This window comes from Colletotrichum acutatum, assembly GCF_030867785.1.
Source record: "Colletotrichum acutatum strain CBS 112980 chromosome Unknown BDZ83scaffold_50, whole genome shotgun sequence".
NCBI lineage: Eukaryota > Fungi > Ascomycota > Sordariomycetes > Glomerellales > Glomerellaceae > Colletotrichum > Colletotrichum acutatum.
This window is the reverse complement of record NW_026849044.1, coordinates 264,872-288,866: the sequence shown is the minus strand read 5'-3', so window position 1 is coordinate 288,866 and position 23,995 is coordinate 264,872. Positions and strand designations below refer to the sequence as shown.

Sequence of the window (23,995 nt, the reverse complement as noted above, 5' to 3'; positions counted from 1 at the left end):
CTCACCTCAGAGAAACCAGCGCGCCCCCTTTCTCTGCCGCCCCCCCTCGTCTACCTCATTGCATACCCGGCCTGCCTTACAATATTACCTGTCTGTAGTGTACCACCCGCACGACACTGAAGTGGGCTGGACTGGACCTTAAGGTACCGCACCTTACCGTAGCTTAGCAGACCCGACCCGACCTTACTGTACCCGTGTCCACCTGCCTACTCACCTCCTGGCTCCTGCTCCTCTTCCTCCATGCCCAGGTCCCTATCCAAGAAATCATCCACTCTCACTACCTTGCACTTCTTCCCTCCTTCTCTCTTCCTCAGTCTGTCCCCGTATCCATTAGTCGCTATCCTCCTCGTGAATATCATCCGACAAGACGCACTCTAATTCTTCCCAGTCTCTCCCTTTTTCACTCCTTCTCTTTCCCCCTCCCCCCCCTTCCTCCTATCTGTCACCTGCTTTCCTCCTCACCCACACTCAACGCTCTTCAAGAGACAGAGTGAGAGAGCGCGAGAGACCACTATTGACCTCGACCGGTAGGGCTCCAATTCTACGCGTGCCATACGCAATCTCGGCCCAGAGATCTGATTCTTCTCCTCCGCCCTACTTCCCTCTTCATTCCTCTCTCCCTCTCCCACTTGCTGTCTGCAATCATTGGTCTCGCTCTCCCTCGAGCAAACTTCCACCCCCAGTCAGGCTTCGCACATTTCTCCAAGCCTCTTATCGGCTGCTTGCCTCGACAGACAGAAAACCTCGCCTTCCGTCGTCGACCTTTCGCAGCTGTCGCCTTATCGTCGACCTTTCCATCGCTGGCAACGCGCCTCACCGAAGCATTATCCTCGGTCGTCACCATGTCATCGATCTTGGCCTGGGCCTCGCGCCGCGTCGGCGGCTTGGCCATGCTCGGCTTGTTGGGTCTGAGTTACTGGGTTATCTCAAAGGAATCAGCTGCTTCTGCACACAACTATTTGCACGAGGATAGCCTTAGCTCTTCGACTTCGACTGCCAAGGGCGCTGGCATTTGGACCGAAATCTACGCCTACTACTGCTTGTTTATCCATATCCTCGTCTTCGCTTTCCCTCTCCGATGCTGCTGGGCTGTCTTTGACATGACCCGCCAGCTGAAGAAGATCGCTCGCAACAGGACCCTGAGAGATTACAGGCTCTCCCACCGTCGCCGTGGTTCCTCGACCTCCTTGTCTAGTTCAGAGACCCTCACGTCCTCCCACGGTGGTTCTGCGTCCAGCAGCGAGGCTGGCGACATGGAGCCCGAACTCTACACCGACGGTGATGCTGAACCCGACCGCGTCATCCACGCTATCATCGTTCCCAACTACAAGGAGGAGATGGACACTCTGAAGGAGACTCTGGAGGTGCTGGCTTCGCACCCTCAAGCCCGCAGCTGCTACGATGTGAGTACCTTACGACACCCCTTCAGCCACACAGTTATCCTGTAAATGGTGGTCATTCACCACTGCTATGGCGACTGCTTTCATTCTCAATTGATCCGTGTTCAGAAACTGACACTTGCATCCTAGGTCTACTTGGGAATGGAACAACGCGAGCCCAACGTCGAACTGAAGGCCATGACCCTCATTCAGGAGTTTGTCAAGAAGTTCCGCAGCATCGATTACACTATTCATCCGTCCGACATCCCAGGTGAATCCGCTGGCAAGGGAAGCAACGTGGCATGGGCTGCCCGCAAATTGAGCCAAAAATATTCAATGACCACCCGCAAGGATGTGATCATTACTGGTCTCGACGGTACGTGCGCATGTCAGATTCTGAGAATCTGCCGCAGTCAATGTTTCCAATTTTTGCGCATGTAGGATGATTCGCTGACAGAAACGTGGGGTGTACAGCCGACAGCCACCTCTCATCCAACTTCTTCGCCTTGCTGACTACCATGCACCTGGCCTATCCCGAAACAGCAAAGACCACCATGTACGCGGCTCCAATCATCTTCGACCGCAACGCCCACAGTGTTCCCGCCATTGTCCGTGTTGCCGACATCCTTTGGGGTGCTGGTGGCATGTCTGGACTCTACTCCGGATCTACGATTGCGCCTCCCACCTCCGTCTACTCCGTGCCCTTGGAACTTGTTGACCGCGTCGGCGGCTGGGACTGCGACAACGAGGCTATCGGAGAAGATTTGCACATGTACCTCAAGTGCTTCTTCGCGCTCAACGGCAACTTGACCGTCAGAACCGTCGTCAGCCCCGTCAGCCAGAGCAACGTCTGTGGCGATGGCTCTAAGGGTCTCCGCGGTATTTACTCGGACATGCAGGCTCGTTACAAGCAGGCCATGAGACACATGTGGGGTGCTCTCGACTCCGGATATGCGCTCCGAAAGGTCGTCGAACTCTGGCAGGAAAGGAAGCACACTTCTCGCGCTTTCCGTCCGCTTCACAACTCCATGGGCGACGCCTCCGACGTGTACGTCCCTGAGACGCAGCTCGACCAACAGGATCCCGAACAGCCCAGAGAAAGCGGTGTTTTCTCCGACGTCACCCACGACACACTGCAGTCTCCTAACTGGGAACGCATCGTCTACCTGTTCCACCGTCTCTTTGAGGCGCATTTCCTTCCTCTTCAGATGACCATCTTCGTTATTTCCTCCACTCTGTACGTGTGGGTCACGGAGGGTAACAAGGAAGTGGCTCACCTCAGCTGGATCTTCGACGTCTGCAATATCCTGCGCACTTTTGGTTTCATGGAAATTGCGCTCTACCTCTTCCTGTATGAGAGCTTCCACCGCATCTGCGTCAAGTCCCGCCAACGTGAGATGACCGAGGCTGGTCTATCTGAGGGCATGAACTTCTCTTACCGCAACGTCAAGAAGAACTTCATTGACTACGCAATGGTTCCGCTCGTCGCTCCTCTCTACGGTGCCATTCCTTGCGCTCAGGCGCAGCTTTGCCACTTCTGGACGCTGGACTTGGTCTACTCCGTTAGCAAAAAGGTCACCCGGCAAAGAGCGAAATCCCTCACGGCAGCCGAAATCGCGTAACGACAATTATTTTCTTCTGTGTTAACTTTTATCTACTCTTCGACAGGACCTCGCCCTCCCCGCGGAGGCGTCGATGGCTCACATTATTTTTCTTCAATTCGACGCACAGCCCAATTCCAGGAGGACCCACCAAGTGGCGGTTTTTAACTCGATTACGTGTATGAAGAAGTTGGGGCTCCCGAGAGCCTCACGTGTAAATAGATGAGGGCATTCTTGATATGCATGGCATGGCATGGTATCGGCATTCTAGAGATTTCGGGTATTCATGGGGCCTCAAACCGGAGTTCTCGGAGCAATACGCAGGAACTTGACGAGCGAGAGAGCCGTCCAAGTGCATTCGCTTATACGGAAGACGAAGTGGAAACGATGGGGTCGGACATATCCAGGCCAGCATGACGAGGCTCACCCACCAGCGGCAGGAAGATGCCGGGATGGTGACGAAAGATGACTGCATCCGCTGGGGACGGGACAAGCCCAGCAGGAACAGCTGACAATGGGCTCCAAAAGAGCAAGACGGGAGGCCGACACGACAGAATCCCGGAGCCCATTAATTTGGACGAGTCCTATAATATTTAATCTTGTGTGTACATAGAACGATTCATGATCATGGCAATTGACGCTAAGACGTGGATTGGACGGCGTGGTTAACAGGAAGAACGTTGCCACGATAAAATTGATGTGAATTATACATTATTCGTAGGCGTTTCCCAGTGGTTTGAGTTCCTTGTGGTTTGAACTCCATCATGGTGAGTAAAGTAGGCATGAACATGATGTATTTTGAAGCTTGCTCAGAGGAAACCATCCAGGCAAAGCTCCCTCATCAGCATACGCAATGAGATTGATTCAATCAATGATGGTGGATAGAAATCTGATCCATGCAGACAAAGACACGAAGCCGTTCCAACCAGCTTACAATGGTCTCTCATCTGTCAGACGGTCCAGCACCGCTGAGGTCGAGCCACCAGAACCCCGAAGCCTCTCGGAAGTTAAGAGATCACACCCAATCAGCTCCCATGGTTGTAAGCCACCGGAGGCCTATTGTCTTTTTTGCTTGGTTGTCGTGTACGGAATATCTTGGCTGTACCGATGGAGCTCCCGGACCGCGGAGTAAAGGATGGCAGCCGTTCAGAGGACGGACGGACGGTTTGATATGACACTTTGCTCGAGTATAAAGATGAATGGATGCGGCTTGATACCTTGACGATGATACCGATACAGCCACGTCCCCGATTTCTCCAGCTTGTAGGACCTTTTTTCTAAAAAAGACATTTTGATTTAATCCAGTGCCCCCTTCCAGGTACTGCTTCAATCTACCTTTGTCGCATTTCACGACAAAACTCAAAGAAGAAAAGAAGAAGAAAAATGACAGACAACGGTACCAAGGTGGTTAAGATTGGGGTCTTTATCCCGTCCGAGTGTCAGCTCCTCGATATGGCTTGCGTAGACGTCCTGTTCATGATGTCGAGGAGTACCTGGGGAGTCTGCCCATGATACCCAGACATATCCCGAACTTGGCGCCGAGCGTGGAAATCTGTTACATTTCTGTAAAGGCCAGTCCGAAGGTAGATCACCTTCCTCTGCTCCCTATGACGGCAGGCGTCAGGATTCAGCCGACGCACGATGTCTCCAGCCCGGAGGTCCAGCCGGGCATGCTGGATATTTTGCTTGTCCCCGGACCGGATCCGGGGGCGAGCTGGAATGAAGAGACGCTGGCGTTCTTGAGGGGGCATGCTGACGAGGAGAAGAAGGAGGAGGAGGAGGAGGAGGAGGAGGAGGAGGAGGAGGAGGAGGAGGAGGAGGAGGAGGAGGAGGAAGGAAACAGAAAGAAGACGGACGTGCTGAGTGTCTGTACGGGTGCGTTCTTGTGCGGTGCCGCGGGGATTTTGGAGGGGAGGAAGGTATGCGGACCGAGGGGTCTGCAGGATGTTCTGAAGAAGAAGTTTCCCGGGGCAAAGTTTGTGGGGGATGAGTTTCGATGGTGTCGGGATGGTAATCTTTGGAGCTGTGGTATGTATTGTTGCTTTCTCTTCTCTTCTCTTTTTGCTCTTCATGTCTGTTTTGCTAAAACTTATTGTTACATATCATAGGGGGCATCACGAACGGGAACGATTTGGTGGCGGCGTACGCTCGGAGCAGCGAGAGGCGCCTCTTTCCGGGGCCGATTGTCGAGATTGCGTGTAAGATGGCGGAAGTTGGGGAGAGGGGCCAGGTGTATGAGCAGGGGCAGACGAGGTTTGCTTTGGGGTTCGTGTGGCAGCTCGTCAAGGCTTGGTCTGTGAAGTCGAGGTAGGTAGTTGAAGACGATGAACGATTAATAACAGAAGTGAGAGATTTGGGAGAGGGATGGTGATATTGCAGTACGAAAATAGATTGTGTGTACCTATCTTGATGATAGAAGGTATGCTGTCTACAGGTCATGCAAGAGATATATCGTCCATCTATGTCCGTAACATGACGATATCTCGGATCTGCCCAACTTGAAGGTCGAATACCACACAGACAACTTGCAAGCATGATCTCATCAGAGTATGGCTTACAGTAAGGATGAGCGATCCTTGATGGCGCAACAAAGGCACCTCAAAGGACCTCAAAGGCAGCACAGACTTCGTCAACAGCATCAGCACCGAGTCCAGGCAGAAAGCGGTGTACGAGTGGAGGGTCCTCACCGTCCACAAAAGCGCCGGTGAAGACGTCGTTTTGGGCATTTTTGGGCAAGGGTCCAATGCAGCTCCTTCCCCAGACGCACCTTCCCTGCCGTTGCGCCTTGGTTGCTATGGTGCGATAAGGCCGATAAGACAGGATAAGGCAGCACTAGCGCCGCCATCGGTGGGGTCGAGGCCAAGAAAAAAAAAGAAGAAGAAAAAAGTTCCGTCTGGTCTGGTCGTCGAGCGGAAAAAAATTTCAGGCAAAAGCTACCTCGTCGACTTTTCTGTACAACCTCCCTCTCACACCCGAATCCCACTCCATCTTCTTCCTCTCCCTAGTCTTTCCATACCCCCAAATAACCCCTTCAAGAACGAACGGTCTTTGATTTTTCGACCTCCTTGAAGAGCAATAATCAAGTGCAAGAGCACCAGCTTTTACCAGCCTCATTCACATACCACCTTCACAATCAGCACAATGGCCCAGCTTCCTGTCGCTCTGTACGGGCTCGAGGTCCCCGCTGGCGAGATCCTCATCCCCGCCAACCCCGACTTCCCTGCCACTGTATGTACATCCCTCTGCCTTGTCTCTTTGCCTGTGGGCACTTGGGCGCAGGCGCCGACCAGATCGTAACTTGCGCTGGGCGCGGGCGCACTCCCGCTCATTCACAGTTAACTAACCATGGCATTTCCCAGTTCCGCATCACCATGGCTGCCATTGATCCCTCTGAGGCTCCCGAGGCCGATGCCGATGGCAACATTCCTGCTGTCCCCCGCTCCACCCTTCGCCTTGTCAAGCAGCGCTTCGGTGACGACCTTGAGGCCGGCGAGGATGAGGAGATCGATGAGGACTACCTTCAGTCCCTCATTGATGCCAACGGCGACGACGACGAGTCGTCCGATGACGATGACGAGCCCAACGGAGGCCCCAGCGACCCCTCCAAGTCCAAGAAGCAGAAGCAGGCTGAGGCCCTTAAGAAGCTGATCGAGGCCGTCGGCGAGGAGGAGTCTGACGAGGAGATGGACGATGCCAAGCCCAACGGAAAGTCCAGCAAGAAGGGCAAGGGCAAGGCCTCTGACGATGATGAGGAGGACGACGAGGAGAGCGATGACGACGACGAGGGCCTTGACCTCGAGAACTTTGTCATCTGCACTCTCGACACCGAGCGCGTAAGTTGCGAATAGGCCGTGCGAGTCTGGGTGGAAAATCTTGATTGCTAACAACCGCGCAGAACTACCAGCAGCCCCTTGACATCACCGTCCAGGAGGGTGAGAAGGTCTTCTTCGTCGTTTCTGGTACCCACACCGTCCACCTCACTGGTAACTACGTTATCGACGATGAGGAGGAGGAGGGATCCGACGAGGATGAGGACGACGACGAGTACGACCTGTCCCCCGATGAGCTCGAGTACGGCATGCCCGATGAGGACAGCGACGACCTTGACGACACCGAGGACCCGCGCGTCATGGAGGTCGACACCGACGAGGAGGAGGCCCCCAAGCTGGTCGAGACTAGCAAGAAGGGCAAGAAGCGTGCTGCCGAGAGCCTCGACGACCTGATCAAGGCCGACGACGAGACCAAGACCTCCAAGAAGGACAAGAAGAAGCTCAAGAACAACAAGGGTGAGGCCGTCGCCGCCGAGGAGAAGACCACCCCCAAGTCCGACAAGAAGGTTCAGTTCGCCAAGAACCTCGAGCAGGGCCCCACCGGCTCCGCTGAGAAGGCCAAGCAGGCTGGCAAGCCCGTTGGTGGCGTCAAGGTCGTCCAGGGAGTCACCATTGACGACCGCAAGCCTGGTACTGGCCGCGCTGTTAAGAACGGTGACAGCGTCAGCGTCCGCTACATTGGCAAGCTCGACGACGGCAAGGTCTTCGACGGTAAGCACTGAGTTCAAATGTTTGTTCCTTCTGAATGTCTCGCTGACTCCAATCTCTAGCCAACAAGAAGGGCAAGCCTTTCACTTTCAAGGCCGGCAAGGGCCAGGTCATCAAGGGCTGGGATATTGGTGTCATCGGCATGGCCATCGGTGGTGAGCGTCGTCTTACCATCCCCGCCAACCTCGCCTACGGCAACAAGAGCCTGCCCGGCATCCCTGCCAAGAGCACCCTGACCTTCGACGTTAAGCTCCTTGAGATCAAGTAAACAGGTCGCTTCCTCACTAGCACGACCCCTTTTTGGCGGCGAGACGCCGATTCAGGATGCTTCTCACTGTATTCTACCCTATTTTGCCCGGCGAGCATGCTATGAAAAGGTGGCATGCCCCTGCTGGGCCTCGGCGTTCCAGACGCCGACCTTTCCTCGTAATGATGTGTGACGGCGATACGATTCGCCGAATCGCGATATATGCGCCGTTGCCGCAATGGATAGTCTCCGACCTGTGGCTATCTGCGAAGATCCGCAATCCCCTCGCGGGATGCGAGAAGCAGAATGTGTTTGATGGGATGACGAGGCGAGGACTTACACTGCATTAGTTGGCGTATCACAAAAAGAGTTTTCTGTTGATGTAGGAAATTTCTCTCACCGGACATGGATGGTTTCTTCCGGTCGGTCTGTACTTAGCTCCGGTTTCCTTTTACGAAAAAACAAAGTCTCCTTACTTCTTATATTGAATCTCCCGGCGAGCCTTCTTCTTTGGTGACTGATCGTGCCTGCAATTTTGTTATGATGTCCTGAGATGTTAGGGCAAGCACAATCTGCGGCGTAGTTACCTACCTCGTCGCCGGCGACTATCCTGAATGGGGTTCACCTGCCCCCTATAGATCAATTGAAATGGCCAAGGCGGTCCGGCTGCTTTTGGCAAGTCCCCTGTTGCAACCGTTGGCCGAGGACAACGATCGATATCTTCGTTCCTAATCTGCCTACATCTTCTCAGACGACATGCCACCAGGCCAAACACCATCACAGCCGGACTGCTCGTCCGCCTCTCTTTTGGACTCCGCTTTGATCACAAGTCGTTATACCAGCAGGTCTCATTACCTCTTCTATAAGTTCCTCCATCACTACTAAGCATCATGCATCAACAAGTTCTCCGCAGCAGCATCGTCGCACGTTCAAATCCGACCCTTACGGCAACAGCCATAGACGCCAACCACACACTCCCAACAGACCTCAGCCCAGAAGTCGACGGACAGGCACAGCACACTCTTTGGAATACCCGTCCTCATCTCCAGGCGACCCCACTTACCCATTTGTTCAAGGGGAGATATCGCCATCATCAGCGTAGGTAGAGACTGACTCAGAGGGCAAACCATCACCAGCTAATACACAGAACAGACCTACAGTCCTCGGGCAGTGCTAGGTCCACCAGAACCAGGAACTTCATTCACAGATTTATGGACATACGGGGGAAACCCGCTCACAAGACAATGCAATCCCGCCCTCTGCGATACCCAATTGCCCAGCCCGTCACAAACCACCCTCTTGGCCCGGCCGCCCCAAATCCACCACCTGAGTTAGAATTTGAGCTTCCCTCAGCGTCCCACTACACACCCTGGGGACAGTTGGATTGGAACCAACTCTCTGATAAACAAAGGGTCCACACTGTCGAGAAAGCAGCAGCAGCCAGGATCTACCTAGAGACCTACTTTGAGAACGCCTTGAGTGGTCGTCCAACACCACGTGAACAACGTATCGCCGAGCACCAACGAAATCTGGATCAATACGGAGGTCACCTCGGTCCGAGTGAGAGAGACTATTACTGGAGGCTCTTCTTTGCAATGGAGACCAATTTCCTCCGCGAGCAAAGAAACGCAAAAACACACAGCTGCAGAGTTGCGTAGTCAACAACGTCTAGCGCTGAGATGAGTCGAGGATCAGACTTGGAGAACCTCGAGACTCTTCAAATTCTCGGGAAAGGAAGCTTCGGAGTTGTCAAGCTTGTATGGGATCGATGCCGACGACAGGTTTTTGCTATGAAGGTCATTCGGAAGTCTGACATGATTCGAAGCTGCCAAGAAGGGCACTTGCGAGCGGAGAGAGACTTCTTGGCGGCCTCTGAGAATTCAGACTGGTGAGTAGAGTCCTCTCGATGTGCTGGGCAACGCTGTACTCTATGCTAACTAGGACTAGGGTGGTGCCCCTGATATCCAGTTTCCAAGATCCAGTCAATCTTTATCTCCTCATGGACTACATGCCGGGAGGTGACTTTCTTGGTCTTCTGATTCGCGAAAATATCTTGACCGAGTCGAGAACTCGATTCTACATCGCTGAGATGATACTTTGCGTCGAAGAGGCCCATAGACTTGGATGCATCCACCGAGATGTCAAACCAGACAACTTCCTCATCGGTGCCGATGGCCACCTGAAAATTTCGGATTTCGGGTTGGCTTTTGACGACCATTGGTCCCATGACACCTCTTACTACAAATGGCAGCGACAGTCAATTCTAGCCCTAACGGGTGTTACGCTAGACGGTGATGGCGAAGATCAAAAAGCCGCCCGCGATGGTGGACAGGCCAGGCAACGATCATCTCGGGAAGGATCATCAAAACACTATCCCCCGTCAGAATTGCTCCGAACCAAGTTTGACGGGCTTGAATGCCCGTTCAATGTCGTCGAAACAAACGCAGACGAGATTGTAAAAGTCGATCAGTTGCTTAGTTGGCGAACAGCAGAGACACGCCGATCCTCTGCCCGCTCGATTGTTGGTACAAGCCAGTATATGGCTCCAGAGGTGGTCATGGGAGAGAAGTATGATGGTAGATGCGACTAGTGGAGTATTGGAATCATCCTTTACGAGTGCCTATATGGGCACACGCCGTTTCTTTCGGAGAAGGGTCGTCACTACACCAAACAGAACATCCTCGTAAGTTTGAACAATTCTTCCCATTGGATATTTCTCTGATTTTGTGAGCAGGAATATCGGAATAGCTTGGTATTCCCTGTTGACGGACCTCCGGTTTCGAGAGTGTGCCGGCAGTTGATCAAGGACCTGCTTCAGGACAAGGACGGCCGCCTCTCTTCACCCGAGTATCGCAATCAAGATGCTCGACGAAGTTGGGAGAAGCTTCAGGGATACAAGCGGGTACCAAGTCAATACGTTTTCAATAACGACGCATCCGAGATCAAGGCTCATCCGTGGTTTCGGGGCGTTCCTTGGGAAACAATACGCTCTAGTCGACCAGAGTGGATACCACACATTCAAAGCTACGCCGACTCTCACTACTTTGAAGAAGACGAGCCGATCAGCGACTGGTCTGACTCAATGGATTCTGAGATAGTGGAAGGGTCGGAGAACCTGGATGATCTCCGTCTTAGGTTTCTACAGTACGACTTTGAAGACGATGTGAGGGGTCTGACCACCGAGTTCATCTCCAAACCCTACGATTCATCCAAATTGAAAAGATTCGATCGCGACATTGATGATCATGCCTTTCTGGAAGATGTCGAAAAGGCCTTTCTCAAATGGTACGTCAGAAGAGTCGGACGAAAAGAATGCAAGCGCCCAAGAGACAAGTTACTGCGGGATCGTTGGGTCAAGGAGGAAGTTCTTCAGATGAGGAAGCAAACGGCTTTTCTGGGTTATTCATGGCGGCGAAAAGACATGGTCAGTCGTAGGCCTGTTGGAACAGTCTACCCTACAAATTCTTGAATTTCTTGAATGAGTGCGAGGAATGGATTGTCAGTCGGGGCGACTTTGGGCGGAGAGGCAAAGTTGAAATAGCTACTGATAGGAGCTTGGGCTGATTACACGTACAAGATGTGTTGCGCCATCATGAGAAGGAAAAGGGAACGTTCAGTATGAATAGACATTATTCTTCATTACATATCAGCCTCTCCTCTAGTGCGTGTGACATGTCGTGGAGGCACCATCAACTACGCCTAGAGCTTGGGGTATCATTATACTCAGCAGGACGACCATCATTTGGGTCCTTAGAAAGACTTTTCCCTCTCCACTGCCTCCTGTGAAACAGTATCACGCGCAAGCCTTTTGGCATTTGTGATTTCCCATTCACACTCCTTCAAGGCTCTGATCTCAGAGTTAAAGAAGAGGAGTGACATGAGTCCGTCAATAACACCAGCAGCCAGTCCGAGACTGCTTAAAAGCATGAGAATGAAGGCAACAAAGTTGTGTGGGCTGAACCACACAGCCACAAGACACGCAATCAGAATGGCAAACCATGCAACGAAGTGTAATCCCCGCCAGCGCCGCTGGTTCTCTTCCCGGTGGATGTACTGACGTGTTACGGAGAGGATCTCGTCGTAGACTGGCAACGGAAGACCTTTGCCTGGCCCTTCGGAAAGGGGGGCATTCTCGGACGTGAAGGAGTCGCGGTGGGAGCTAGCTGAGGCGTCCTGGAGGTAGGACGTCTCGTTATCGTTTTCCGTTGCGTCGAGGCCTTGGTGATGGCGGTGGTGGGTCGTCTGGTATGCCAGCGTTGCCTCGACGGCGAAGTGGTCGCTTAGGGAGCAGCCGAGCGTGGGATGCGGCTCGACCATGCCGACTTGAGCGCTGCGAACGACCCAGCTGCCGCCGCCGTCACCACCACCACCTCCTCCTCCTCCTCCTCCTCCTCCTCCTCCTCCTCCTCCGTAGCCGAAGAAGATGTAATCCAGGCGTTTCCCCTTTCTGTCGGGTGTGTCTGGCGGCACGACGACGGGTTCTTTACCCTCACCGAGTTTCTTCTGCTGCTCCTTGGACCAGCGCCAGGTGTTGTAGACGTGGTCCGAGGTGGCGCCGTTCTCGCGCAAGTTAAAGTCGGCCGAGGGAACGGGCCTGCCGCGGGCCTTTTCCAGGGGGTCGTCTGCGGCGCCGAGGGAGGAGTCCGGGTGGAGGACGCGCCAGACGTCGTAAACGGGTGCGTGGGCTGTGATGATGCGGTGCGGGAGGGACAGGGGCCGCATGTTGAAGTCGCCCATGGCGAGGGCGAGGTCGCCGCGCTGGACGGCGGCGCGGAGGAGTTTGGACATTTCCCAGGACTGGGCGAGGCGATGGGCGAGGTAGGTGTCGCCCGGTTGGTTTTCGGTGTATGGTGCGTGGGTGTGGGTGTTGAAGATGCTCAGGACGTGGTCTCTACCGGGGCCGCCGTCTGCGCCAGCGAGGCGGATGGGGATGCGGGCGCAGGCGATGCCCTTGCCGACGTACCAGTCGCCTCGCCAAAAGGCCGTGGGTCTGCCGTTGAGAGGGTAAGCATGCATGGAGCTCTCGTCAATGGGCCAACGGGAGAGGACGGCGAGGCCGCCGCCAAAGGGGCCCGAGTAGTAGAACTTGCCGTGGGGCAGGACGGCGGCGGTCTCGGCGCGGATGGCGTCGTAGTCGGAGGTGACCCAGCACTCTTGGAGGGCGACGACGTGGGGCGGGTCCGGGAGGGCGGCGATGCGGCGGCCGATTTCTGCGAGGCGTTGGGGGCGGAGCTTGGAGATGTATTTTAGGCCCCAGCAGTTGAGGGTTAGGAGGCGGAGGTCCTTTGGGAGAGGGTTGTCCATTTTGTGTTGGTTTATGTTGTTTGATGTTTTGAAATGATGAGGTGAAGAGCCTGAAGATTATGGTTCAGGAAATTGGAGAATATGTGGAGGAATAAATAGGAAAGACCACTGAGGAGAATGCGAACGAAGGCAAAGAATATAATGGCTTGAAATTGAGCAGAGGTATTGGATCAAGAGAAGCGTTGAACGCGTGTAAGACGACAGCGAGCTGCTATCAGATAGGTCGGCAGTTGTAGGTGATTACGCCGAAGCTTCCGAAGTGGATGGTGAGAGCAGGATTCAAACTCTGCAGCGGTTGTAATGATAGGTAGTTGACTTGGCTGGCGCTATGGCATCTGCAAAAGAAATGCGAAAATGAAGTCGCATTACCGTCAAAGGTGAGGTCGGATCGCGGGGCTCTTACGAGATGGGATGAAAAAGGTCACTACAACGGACGCTTGGACTTTTGGTGACGTTGCGTTCGGTTTTCTTTTTCTTCTCTCGACTTCCTGGGAGCTGTCCCGTTTGCGTTTGCCGGCGAGCCGGGGGTTGTCGACGGAAGAGCGACCCACTTTGCAGATGCTCGGCCGGAAGGTGCCCCCATACCTTATACTCCGCCATTGGCCAATCGGTACGAGAATGGCGGCAGCGGATTCTTATCTTAGCGGTCCCACACACAATCAGGGGAGAGCTTGACCCCAGAGTGACCTGTGCGGTGGGGACGAGGCTGAAAAGTAACCGCTAAACGTCAGTCGGGCAACCCCTGCTTCTTGCAACGCGCCAAAAGTTGCTGATCATTCTTGCTGTATGTCTTTCTCAGCCTTGCCCATTCACTTTCCTGGGCATTGATTGTTCTTCCCTCCCACCGGCCGCTCGCCTTCGAATGAACAGCCTCCTTTACCAACACAAAAAGGAGCTGGAAACTCGTCTCATATACTCGTACCTTTATACCCAAACATAACGCGAAAAATGTCAGACCTCGGCTCCTCAGCAGCAGCGACGCCTCTCCCCGAACCCCCTCCAAAACGTCGCAAAGTCGTCGCACACAGCACATCCGCGACACCGCGATCAAGCTCACCAGATGAGCTCAACGACACAACAGTCACGACCACCACGGCATCAGCAACAGCCGCGAAGAAATCCACCGCGACAACAACGAGAACGAAGAAGCAGCGGTCCAGCACATCCCGCCGCCTGTCGACCAACCGCGGCCGTCCCAGCATGACACCTAGCAGGTCTCCTAGCGAGGATGAGCTCAACGAGGCGGCATACTACTCGCGCTCATCGCACTCCAAATCCCGATCACGGTCGCACTCGGGGTCGCGCTCGCGCTCGCGCACACCGAGGTCGGTGACCGCCTCGCCCTCCCGCTCACGCAGCGACGACGACGACGACGATGACGACGAGGAGGACGAGTCGCGCGCGGGATCACGGTCGCCTGCATCCACATCGGGCGGCAGTCTCTCAGGCGCCGTCGATCGCAGGCTACGTCTCTCCTCGACCAACGGCGGCGCAGATACTGGTGCGACAGTGACGACGCCCATGACACCCGGGCCCGTGAAGAAGGGCCCCGTGAGGCCGCGGTACGAGGAGGAAAGGGTGCTGAGCGGTCACGCGGGAGCGCCCGCCTCGCAGGTGCGGATATCGCCCGACGGCAGGTGGATCGCGAGCGCTTCGGCCGACGGGACCGTCAAGACGTGGGACGCGGCCACGGGGGAGCACATGGACACCCTGGTGGGCCACATGGCCGGCGTGAACTGCGTGGCGTGGAGCCCCAACAGCGGGAGCCTGGCGACTGGCTCCGACGACAAGTCGATTCGCATCTGGGACCGGGTGACGGGCCGGCCAAAGGTCACGGCCAAGGGCGTGGGCCACATGGCCAAGGACGACGCGGCGCCCGCGGCGCATCCTATGCTGCCGCTGCGGGGACACCACAACTACGTGATGTGTCTCGCCTTCTCGCCCAAGGGAAACATACTCGCCTCGGGATCGTACGACGAGGCCGTCTTTTTGTGGGATGTGCGAGCGGGTCGCTTGATGCGTAGTTTGCCGGCGCATAGCGACCCGGTCAGCGGCATCGACTTTTCATGCGACGGCACGTTGGTCGTGAGTTGTTCGACCGACGGTCTCATGTACGTATTACCAAAGCTACCCCCCTTTCCTACTTGGGTAGGATCCTTGACTGACCCTCAACACCAGTCGCATATGGGACACCTACACCGGTCAGTGCCTCCGCACCCTAGTCCACGAAGACAACCCCGCCGTAACCTCCGTCTGCTTCGCGCCCAACGGCCGCTTCGTCCTCGCCTTCAACCTCGACAACAGCATCCGCCTCTGGGACTACGTCGCCGGTTCCGTAAAAAAAACGTACCAAGGCCACGCCAACAACCGCTTCGCTATCGGCGGCTGCTTCGGCCTCGTCCCCGGCGAGGGCGCCTTCATCGCCTCGGCCAGCGAGGACGGCGAGATTGTGCTGTGGGACGTCGTCACCAAGGAGGTTGTTCAGCGCATCCCCGCCCACAAGAAGGATTCTTCTTCGCACCGGGGAGGCGGCAAGGGTGCCAACGTGTGTTTCTGGGTCGATGTCAATGGGGATGTCATGGTGTCGGCGGGGCAGGACGGACGGATACGCATCTTCAAGAGGTTGTTGGGCGAAGGGGAGGTTGATGCCGTGGCTGCTGCTGCCGCCGCTGTTGCTGGTACTGAAACCGATGGGGCGGAGAAGACACTGACGAATGGTCTCGCGATTGGTGAGGAGACTAGGGGAGAGGAAGTCGCCAATGTCAATGGCACGGAACCGCCGATAAAGCAGGAAGAAGACATCGATATGGCTGGTGTGTGATGCAGTATCTCGCGCAAAGGAGGCTAGATACATAAATGCACATGGAGGGAGGAGAAAACAGAGCCATCTAGAGTATAGACGATGGCCTGAATATGATACCAAGACACATGGACAACGGTCCTCTTCGAATCCTCAATAGGCAGACTGGTGCCGAGCATACAACGCCAGCGAAATTCTTGTGTGCAGAATGTCATTTCCTGCCTATTTTGAAATTCAAACACAAGTTACCTTCCTGTCGAAACTCCGACGTTGCCTCCCCACCATCCCTCTCCAAAGTTGCTATGTGTTTTGAGCGATGGGAAAATAACAAAAGGGTCGAAGATGCATGTCATGTCTATCCTTCGCTTTCCACCCGCGATTCGAAAGAATATGTGTTCCTGCCCTCGCCAATCTCTCTTCCCCCTTTCCCTGTTTCTTTTTGTGCTTGAGACTCATTTCCTCAAGAGTTTTCATCGCTTCAATCCACCCGCCGAAACCTCAAATCGTCTCCCATCCACCATTGTTAATCTCCGCCTCGAGCTTACGACTAATATAGCTCGGAATTCCGTGACTGAGGAAAGTGGTACGCAGCATGGAGTCGTAGCGTTTCTGATTCAAGAAAAGCTGGCGGCCGTGGCGTAGACCCAGGTCCGTCTCACCGTACTTATCAATGTAGGGCGCGCTGCTAAAGGACCCTGACAACCTGAATAAGTAAAAGATGCAGCACTTGCGGATGTTGAGGAAGAGGCCAATGTTGCCCTGACACCTAGAGCACGAGGAGGTTAGCATGGGAATGATTTCAATCGACTTATCTTCAAGACTTACTTTCGCATGTGTTGCTGCGATCCGCCGATTCTCTGCGGCTCACGGTCACCAGACGCCGTCTCCTCCCTAAGGCAGCAGACTGCTTGACCGCAAAAGACCTCTCCGCAGAGGAGGCAAATCATGGGATCCGAGACGTCTTTTCCTGTCGTCGGACACTTGCGACGAGTGGCTTCCTCGATGAGAGCGTCGTAGTTCTTTGGTAAACCCACCAGCTCAAAAATGCCCGGGTGACTGATGAGCGCGGACTTGGGGAGCTTACGATCGGCGTCGCCTGGCCACATAATTTGATGTCTGATCCATCCCTTGACCAGACTCGTCGTCGAAGCAGGCCAACCGCAATCGGGACCGTGGTCGGTGATGGCGGCACACATCTCGTCAAAGGTTGGTACACGAAGTACTTCAGTGAGGCGGTCTAACTCGTCCGCGTCTGGCTGAGGAGAAACGTGGCTGTTGAAGTCTACGCCGTACTTGATGTAGAGAAGAATGACGCTCTTCCTAAGGAAAGTCAGAGCGTACTTCTTGACGAACGTGTAGTAGCCCTCGAGGTTATCCAGTTCCGGTTGTCCGAAGCCCTTGTTCTCGCCAAGATCCGCCGGCATCTCATGGTGGGATACGTTGATCTCCATGCCAGTCTTGGTGATTGCGAGACAGAATTCAGCAAAGTTCTTGAGTGCCGGATCTTGCGTCTCCCTGTTGAGAAGATGGTTTACCCAAGTAGATACCGGGATGTTGCGTCCCATATGGTAAACAATCTTGACAATCTCCGCAAGATAACAAAGTCTCAGGATATGGGTGACGTCAAAGTTCTGCGCTGGAATGACGCCAAACACGCACTCGGTGAGGAAGATGAAGGCGTCCTGGCCAAGTAACGGCGGATAGATGTCGATAGGACGCCTAACGTGTTCCGTCTCCTGCCCAAAGTACTGCGAAACGAAGAGTTGAACGTGTTGCCGTTCGCTATCCAGGCGGAACTCTTCGTCGATCCAGTTGTCTCCGCCAGCCTTGAGACCACCGACAGCCCGGTACGCAGTGGCCGTCTCAGCCAAGATGCGCAGGTGCGTCAGACTCTGCTCGGGAATCTTCTCCAGCAGTGTCATACCGTACTGAGCTTCGGTACCACGCTGCTGGATCTCTGCAGCCGATGTGGAGTACCCGACCAATTTAGCCAGGACATCGCTGTGGCAAAGCTCGTTCTTTTCTCGCAGTTCGATATTGAGCCTGTCGTGGCGAGTCTCAAACTTATTAGACCGTACAGTATCGCGAAGGCGGCGGTAAACTTTGGCCAGCTCGGTCATAAGTGTGGAACCATCACTCTGTACAGATCGGCGATTGGAGACCGGCGTGCTGGCTGCCGGGAATACAGACGTCAGCGGCGTGCTAACAACCACGGAATCCAGGCCCGACTCATCAGCCGACCATGCCTCTTCTAATAGCTGAGGCGCCTTCTCTGCCAGCGAACCCGTGACTTGTCCTGCGGTATAGCTGGCGAACCCTGCCTGAACTTGGTCGGGCGGGCGATTCGCACCAAGGCGGTAGTAACCGGATCGCATTTGAGCGTCTAGGAAGTCTGCAAAAATGCGCTGGGATTGAAGGGGCCCGGGAAAACATTCTTCTTGTCCCTTCCAAATGATGGGCAAGAATGCGTTTCCCAAAGCCTTGCATAACGGGCAGACAAATTCCTGTCTTCGAAGGTTCTCAGGATGGTGTCGGGCAATTTGGTGATGGTGTCGCCGGTTTGTCGCATCAAAGTACATTTCAAAGCAGCTGTAGTGCATCATATGGCCGCAACCAGTTGAGACCGGTCCGGGGCGCGAGAGGTTGGACGGGAAGCCCTTGCCAATTGTCTGGCGTTCGGCAACAAACTTCTCGCCTTGAGCGTTGACCTTTGTGACTTCTTGTCGATTCTCATGAGCAACCCCGAATGGGCGGATGTCTTCCGCGGAGCGATCCAGGCTGGAAGGTGTGTGGAAGGCTTCCCTAACGAAGTCTGGATCTTGTAAATCCGTCTGTCGTAAAATGTGACTCTCGTTGAACAGAGCAAACGTTCCGTAAAGACGACGATCGTCCGTGTCTTCTTGGCACAGAATGCAGGTGCCAGTGGGATACTTCCAATTGTTCTTCCGATCAGTGTTCTGCTCGGCCTCTTCCTCATCCTCGAGATCCGAGCCCCAGTCAATGTTGCCCTGGTTCTCCAAGAAGCTCTTCTGTTGCTGTTGGAACTGAGCCATGACCTTTGCCTGTCGACTAAGTGCGGCCTTCTTCTTGCGCTCGCGTTCTTCCTCTGCAGAGTTGTTGGCAGGGGACGCAGTATCAATGCGGTCAACCGATACACCCAATCGAACATATGCATTCTCAAAGTTGCGTGGGCGCTTCTGTCGCATCCTCTTCAGGATGAGAGCGATCTTGGGGTGGCACGCTTTGAACTCTTCCTTAGTAGACATCATGTCCAGCAACGCGACGATGGTCTTTGCATTAGGCGCTTCTTGCATGAAGTTGCTTCGGGCTGTGCGTGTCAAGGAGATAAAGACAAATGAGTTGAGCGACTCCTCCGTCATGTCGCTCTCGTCCGCCTTGTCCTCGGAAATCGCAATGAGAATCAGGTGGAGAACAACCTGGAGGAAAGTCTCAGTGCGAGTGGATGGCACGCTTGGCGTAAGTCTGGCGGCGACCAGCGGGTAGAGCAAGGAGTAGTAGATGACCTGGGCAAACATGCCGGTACTGGTGAATGCAGCCAGATCCTTGAACAGTCCTGAGGGAATAGATCGAAGTTTGGGCTCGTACACAATCTCTTCGACCGGCTTCCCAGTCTTGATGGCCATCTTCTTGCGATAAGCTAGCTCGGACTCCTCACGCTGATTCTTGTTGTAGTGGGCAATGTAAGGATCAATATGCTCAACGAATTCGGGTCGTAGCTCAAAAGTGCCTACGTCAGAGACACCCTCTGGAGGCTTGAACGATGCCATTTCATCAAGCACACGGTGGAAATCCTCTTGCTCCTGCCACTTCTCTGGCAGCTTGTTGCTGATTTCATTGAACGAGAGGGGCTTGAAGCATAGGATATGAGTGAGGTCGCGGCGGATGGCGAGGACATTGGCGTTAGGCTCGTCCTCGGAGGCAATCAATGACGTGCGATCGCTCAGCAACACAATCAGGAGGTGAATCATGTCTTCAACCACGTCCAAGTGTTGCGCATCGTCTTGCGCTGCCGACTTTTGCTCGAAAAAGCCCTTGACCCATTTCTCCATGCCGAATCGATCAATGATGGATGCGAGGACGCGGCTTGGATCAGCCGTGACCATGGCAGTCTGGAGCAAGAAGATGTCTCGGTGGTGAGAGACATCTCTTTGGCTGACTCCACGATATGTCGCCGCCTGGTGACGCAGACTAATGCCATTGCGAACCCACATGTTCGCTTTGATCTGCGCCAGCCAAGCGCAAACCCGCAAGGGGTAGTCGAATGCAGCCATGAGGCTATCTTCCGGTGAGTTGTCCCTTCTTGGCATAACCTTGCGGCCCATGGAGCGGGGAGGAACCCTCAAGTCTTGCGTTGTGAAGCTCAGCAGGGCTCGCATGCTTGAGGCAGGGAGAGACTTCCCGCACTCCACCAACCACGAGAGCGTATAGTGGAGGGCGTGGTGGAAGCTGATGGGGTCCTCTTCGACGGTGAACTTGACCACTTCGTACCGTGCCGACTCATTGTCAAACTCGAAATCACCCAGAGTCTTGAACTTGACCTCTTCCTTGATCTCAGCCTGCTTAAATCGATGGCGTTCGGCACCAATAGAGTGAAGAATCACAGCCTTTGCTGTCAATCTGATGGCTTGGGCGACGAAGTGTGCCTCGTTATCCGGCACATTCCTGTACGCGTCGGCAAGTTGTCGAGCGAGTCTGTTGATTTCGCGTGTCACCAGCGAAGCCGTTATCCAGCTATCCGTCTCGTATTCGACGTGCTCCCCAATGGCGCGGACATTTGGCCCAATGCCTTGGTGTAGCTTGACGAGATCCAAGAACTGCAAGAGGTATCTCTCCTCGGTGCGTAGCTTTTCCTGGACGTTTGGCGAGCCGAAAAGATACTTCAAGTCTAGATAGAAATGGTACATACGCCGATTCGTCACTGAACCAGAATCAAAGGCGAGGACAGCATTGGACGAGACGTCCCATGGGTAGCCTACTTGTCTAGTGGTGAGGAAGGTGTAGAAGATGGCGAGCAAGCTCGTCATGAAATTGCCGCGCTCGACAATCTCTGCAGTGATCGACGGTGTCGTGAGCATCTGTAGAGACAAGTTTATGATGGAGTGATCCGGCTCTCTGTCTCCAATCAAGTAGAGTTGAGCCAGCGTTGTGTATAATCCTGCAAATCGCAGTCCCAAGATGCGCTTGAATTCGGGTATCGAAACAACAGTTGAGATGTAGAGAGATCGAAGGTCGTTGCGTACCTTCTTCCACATGCGAAGATCGAATAGAATGAGCCAGTCTAGACGAACCCTTTGGAAGACATCCTCCGCCGGGGGAACATTCTCACGGTTCATGTACCCAGGAGGAGTCTCAAGCCAGTACCTACCTGGCTTCGGTGAGGGCGCCTTCTCTCCCTGGCCAGGGGTTTTGGGGATTTCCAAGTTAGCCTTGGCGTATATTGCAGGTGCAATCAAAGGCTCAGCAGTGTCGGAGTCTGAAGGCGTCAAATCGCGGTCTCTGGCAGACCGGCGTGCAGCTGCGGGTGGGGGCGGAGGAGGCGGATAACCGGCCATGGTAGCTTCATCTTCTTCCAGAGCTTGATCGTTACCACGCCACTCGAGACCAATATCCCCAGGTCCATCAGGCTGGATATCCACCATCATGATATCGTCCATATCATCATCGTCGTCATCGTCGCCCGCGTCACTATCCGGAGTGCCGTTGCCCCTGCCCATGTCGATGTCATCATCATCGCTGTCGCCCAGAGCTCTTGTTTGCTGTTGAGCAGCAATACGCTGCATCTGCAGTAAGACGTGCTGTGTGAAAGACTGAGACTGCTCGAGATTTCTCAAGAACCTCTCTTCGTCGTAGATGCCATCCTTTCCCACGATAGCATGGCTTCCAGGACTGCCCTTCCTCCAAGGCTTCATCATCTCCTGGCAGACGGTGTTTCGCAGAATGGTGTGGTCTGACCCGACACTACATCCTGAGATGTCGCTGAGCCACTCGATCATGGCCCCACACATCTGCTCGCGGAATGTGTCGCGCGATGACCTGATGGTGACGGTAACCTTGATATGCTCCAACTTAGTGGCCATCTCAAGAAGAGCGTCAAGGTCGTCGAGCCGCTTCAGAATGCTGCGCCCGACAAGGTCCGTCTCAGTAGCGCGTTCGAGAGCCTGAGCTTCCGTTGTTCTACAAGCCCGCGCAATCTGATTCTGCACATCTTCTACCGTGTGCTTCTCGTCGTTCCAGAGAACCAGCGCGTATTCGGGATGCCCCGAAGGACCTTCGCCATAGATGCTTGGAGACAGGCGTGAAAGCTCCTCGTCGGCTTGGATAGAGTCGGCCGTCTTGCCCTGCCGCAGCTGCTCTGGTGAGCATGATATGACGTCGCAGATATAGTCAAAGACACGGCCAATTGTCATCTGCATGTTCTGCACCAGGTCCTCGGGAAGACCGGCCGGTTCCTTTCCCTTTCCCTCGCCCTTCTCCGGACTCGTCTCGGAGTGAATCGTACAGAACATGGGGAGGCGCCATGCCTCGTCATCGCCACAGTCACAACAGCCACTGTTGCCGACGGAAATGCTGATGCGAACCATGTGCCCGGCGTGATCGGTCGAGTCGAAGCATCGGCTGCAAAGGACGCAAGTATCATCGGTACTGCAGGTCCTACAAGAGTAGGAGGCTTCTCCGGGCTTGAAGATGTGGCCGCACCGCTTGCCGCGGGCGGCTTCGGTGTATTCAGCGCCTTCCTCTGCGCCCTGAGCATCGTGGAGCTTGAGGTTGTGCGAAGGACGTCCAGAGGGGAAGAAGAGGGGCATGTATCGTTCGCCTCCTGCTAAAGACCAGAATAGACTTTCCAACAGGTCGTGGTGCGCTTGATCGTCGTACTCGTAGTTCCATCTTGCGGGAAGCTCTCGGAGAAACTCACAGAGCTGGCGCTCTTGAGTTGACATTGGGGTTTCCATTATAAGTGATCGGTCATGGCTCCCTTTCTCAGGTTTCGTTGTAGGAAAGAGTCAAATTCCCGGGAGGGAGAATGGCTGTTCGTGTAAACAGGGAAGTGTATGAGGGTGGTTGTTGTTTCTGGAGGCCGGTGATGTGCGATATTGCGTATCGGTAGAGCTCTGGCGGGGTCCTTTTGGCAAATAGTGGCGGGTCGCTTGTACGCGGTGAGTAATCTGAGGTGGGCTGGAGGACGGAAAATGGTAAGCGTCTGGAAGGTATCTTGAATGCAGGAGGCAACAAAACTCAAGAGACTGCAGGAGATGCTTACCGGCGAAGGGAATCCAAGAGGGATCTTCACAGGCAATAGCGGTGACGTTTCTCTCTCAAAGGAAAAGGAAAAAGGCGGCAGTGGATGTGTTGTTAAAAGGTGGTTGACACTGCAAGTCCCGGTAGAGCACAAGCACAGGTACACTCGGGCGGGAGCTGGGAGGTGCTGGCGCGTTTGGTGGGGTTGGGTTAGATCAGCGGGAGACGACGTTTGAGTTGGAGAAGGTGAAGAGGTGGCAGGGGCATGGGTATCTCCCGTTTGGTGACTGGGTCTCTGTTTGGCAGCACATGTCACTATTCACTATGATAGCGTGCCTAAATACTTTGGGGGAGTTTGAGTACGCTAGCACATTAGGTAGCTCAGGTAGGTACGGAGAAGATAACCCAACTGCATGTGCTTGCTTCCGTTCCATTGCTTTGACCCTGCCAGAATATTTCAAAGATATGAATCTCACCGTTTGTTTCGTCCAAGAACCTGGATCCATTGAATACCTCGCAAGGACAGAAAGAAGCATTGCATTCAGGAAGGGCGAGGTCAGAGCTAAGTACCATATTTCAGTCTAACATTCCTGCATGTTGAAAGAGTCTTGAGAAGGAAATTTTTGACTTCTTATAATATTTGCCAACTTAGAATCAACCACACGATTTCGCTATTGATATAAGACAGCTAGAGTCATTTCCTACCAATTCATTTGTCTTTTACTGTTGAGCTCGTACCAACATCACCAAAAAAAACATGATCCGCCCTTCCCCAAGTCTATGCCACTCCGAAAATGAGATAGAATGTCACCGCGCCCTCAACTACTCCAAGTTCTGCTTCCCCATCATTGTCACCAAGCCAGTCGCAT

The 23,995-nt window shown here is 54.3% G+C and overlaps 7 protein-coding genes across 7 annotated transcripts; 5 read left to right on the top strand and 2 right to left on the bottom strand.

The window, feature by feature from the left end:
• Positions 1 to 842: 842 nt before the first annotated feature.
• On the top strand, positions 843 to 3,001 carry BDZ83DRAFT_752521 (glycosyl transferase family group 2-domain-containing protein; the record flags this gene model as incomplete). The annotated part of the gene is made up of 3 exons (XM_060514213.1): positions 843 to 1,403; positions 1,530 to 1,755; positions 1,854 to 3,001. The coding sequence occupies 3 exons, from the start codon at positions 843 to 845 to the stop codon at positions 2,999 to 3,001; spliced, it is 1,935 nt and encodes a 644-aa protein (XP_060364682.1).
• A 1,265-nt stretch (positions 3,002 to 4,266) lies between these two features.
• On the top strand, positions 4,267 to 5,282 carry BDZ83DRAFT_779066 (uncharacterized protein; the record flags this gene model as incomplete). The annotated part of the gene is made up of 2 exons (XM_060515508.1): positions 4,267 to 5,008; positions 5,089 to 5,282. Coding segments are annotated over exons 1-2 (714 nt in total), but the record flags the coding sequence as incomplete, so codon positions are not given.
• Positions 5,283 to 5,871: 589 nt separating this feature from the next.
• BDZ83DRAFT_622665 (uncharacterized protein) lies at positions 5,872 to 8,247 on the top strand. Its single transcript, XM_060508339.1, has 4 exons — positions 5,872 to 6,208; positions 6,340 to 6,813; positions 6,876 to 7,521; positions 7,581 to 8,247. Exons 1-4 carry the CDS (start codon positions 6,122 to 6,124, stop codon positions 7,784 to 7,786), a joined length of 1,413 nt encoding a protein of 470 aa, XP_060364680.1. The 5' UTR covers positions 5,872 to 6,121; the 3' UTR covers positions 7,787 to 8,247.
• A 408-nt stretch (positions 8,248 to 8,655) lies between these two features.
• Positions 8,656 to 11,375, top strand: BDZ83DRAFT_779044 (kinase-like domain-containing protein; the record flags this gene model as incomplete). The annotated part of the gene is made up of 5 exons (XM_060515507.1): positions 8,656 to 8,863; positions 8,918 to 9,419; positions 9,450 to 9,653; positions 9,713 to 10,193; positions 10,500 to 11,375. The coding sequence occupies 5 exons, from the start codon at positions 8,656 to 8,658 to the stop codon at positions 11,232 to 11,234; spliced, it is 2,130 nt and encodes a 709-aa protein (XP_060364679.1). The 3' UTR covers positions 11,235 to 11,375.
• A 29-nt stretch (positions 11,376 to 11,404) lies between these two features.
• Positions 11,405 to 13,069, bottom strand: BDZ83DRAFT_719860 (endonuclease/Exonuclease/phosphatase; the record flags this gene model as incomplete). The annotated part of the gene is made up of 2 exons (XM_060512217.1): positions 11,405 to 11,421; positions 11,563 to 13,069. 2 exons carry the CDS (start codon positions 13,067 to 13,069, stop codon positions 11,405 to 11,407), a joined length of 1,524 nt encoding a protein of 507 aa, XP_060364678.1.
• Positions 13,070 to 14,017: 948 nt separating this feature from the next.
• On the top strand, positions 14,018 to 15,890 carry BDZ83DRAFT_578380 (WD40-repeat-containing domain protein; the record flags this gene model as incomplete). Its single annotated transcript, XM_060505116.1, has 3 exons — positions 14,018 to 14,149; positions 14,222 to 15,180; positions 15,248 to 15,890. The coding sequence occupies 3 exons, from the start codon at positions 14,018 to 14,020 to the stop codon at positions 15,888 to 15,890; spliced, it is 1,734 nt and encodes a 577-aa protein (XP_060364677.1).
• Positions 15,891 to 16,367: 477 nt separating this feature from the next.
• On the bottom strand, positions 16,368 to 22,840 carry BDZ83DRAFT_578398 (uncharacterized protein; the record flags this gene model as incomplete). Its single annotated transcript, XM_060505118.1, has 2 exons — positions 16,368 to 16,635; positions 16,695 to 22,840. 2 exons carry the CDS (start codon positions 22,838 to 22,840, stop codon positions 16,368 to 16,370), a joined length of 6,414 nt encoding a protein of 2,137 aa, XP_060364676.1.
• Between the last annotated feature and the right edge of the window lie 1,155 nt (positions 22,841 to 23,995).

Coding starts and splice junctions, on each gene's coding strand:
- BDZ83DRAFT_622665 (XM_060508339.1), top strand. CDS start 6,122: ATGGCCCAGCTTCCTGTCGCTCTGTACGGGCTCGAGGTCCCCGCTGGC. Junction 6,209..6,339: donor ACCCCGACTTCCCTGCCACT/GTATGTACATCC, acceptor GGCATTTCCCAG/TTCCGCATCACCATGGCTGC. Junction 6,814..6,875: donor GCACTCTCGACACCGAGCGC/GTAAGTTGCGAA, acceptor ACAACCGCGCAG/AACTACCAGCAGCCCCTTGA.